Source organism: Buceros rhinoceros, unplaced genomic scaffold, assembly GCF_000710305.1.
Source record: "Buceros rhinoceros silvestris isolate BGI_N320 unplaced genomic scaffold, ASM71030v1 scaffold3439, whole genome shotgun sequence".
In the NCBI taxonomy this organism is placed as follows: Eukaryota; Metazoa; Chordata; class Aves; order Bucerotiformes; family Bucerotidae; genus Buceros; species Buceros rhinoceros.
This window is the reverse complement of record NW_010429632.1, coordinates 123,070-123,491: the sequence shown is the minus strand read 5'-3', so window position 1 is coordinate 123,491 and position 422 is coordinate 123,070. Positions and strand designations below refer to the sequence as shown.

The 422-nt window shown below is 48.1% G+C and overlaps 1 protein-coding gene across 1 annotated transcript in view; it reads right to left on the bottom strand.

Annotated features, from left to right (window-relative positions):
* Window positions 1-422, bottom strand: part of BFSP1 (beaded filament structural protein 1, filensin) — a 19,467-nt gene continuing 19,045 nt past the window's right edge. Inside the window, exon 9 of the mRNA XM_010142691.1 lies at window positions 1-422. Coding sequence (XP_010140993.1) covers window positions 1-422 — 422 coding nt within the window.

Genomic DNA, 422 nt, shown 5'->3' with positions numbered 1-422 from the left:
TTAAGAGCCTTTGTCACCCGGTTTCTTCTTGCTTGTCTTCTCTATCATTGTCTCCACAATCATCGCTGTCTCTTCGTACGTCTGAATTCTGTCATCTGAAAACTTCTCGATGGACTCCACCACCTCCACCTTCTCGTAGCTCATGGAGCCAGGCAAGCCTGCTTCCCTGAACAAAAGGCCCTGCTTATCTTCTCGGTCATATTCTGCCTCTCGAAGGACTCCTGGCTCGGTTGGGCTTACCGGACCAGGGGAAGGAACTGTCTCAGGCTCAGAGATGTCCGGATACTTTGTTATTTGCTCGATTTTTCCTCTTGCTTTTTTTCCCCATTCAAGCACGTATTCTCCCTCTTTCTGTCTTTCTTGGAGTTCAAACTCTTCCCTCCTTTCACAGATAGCCCCTTTCTCTTTTTCCACTGGTTCAG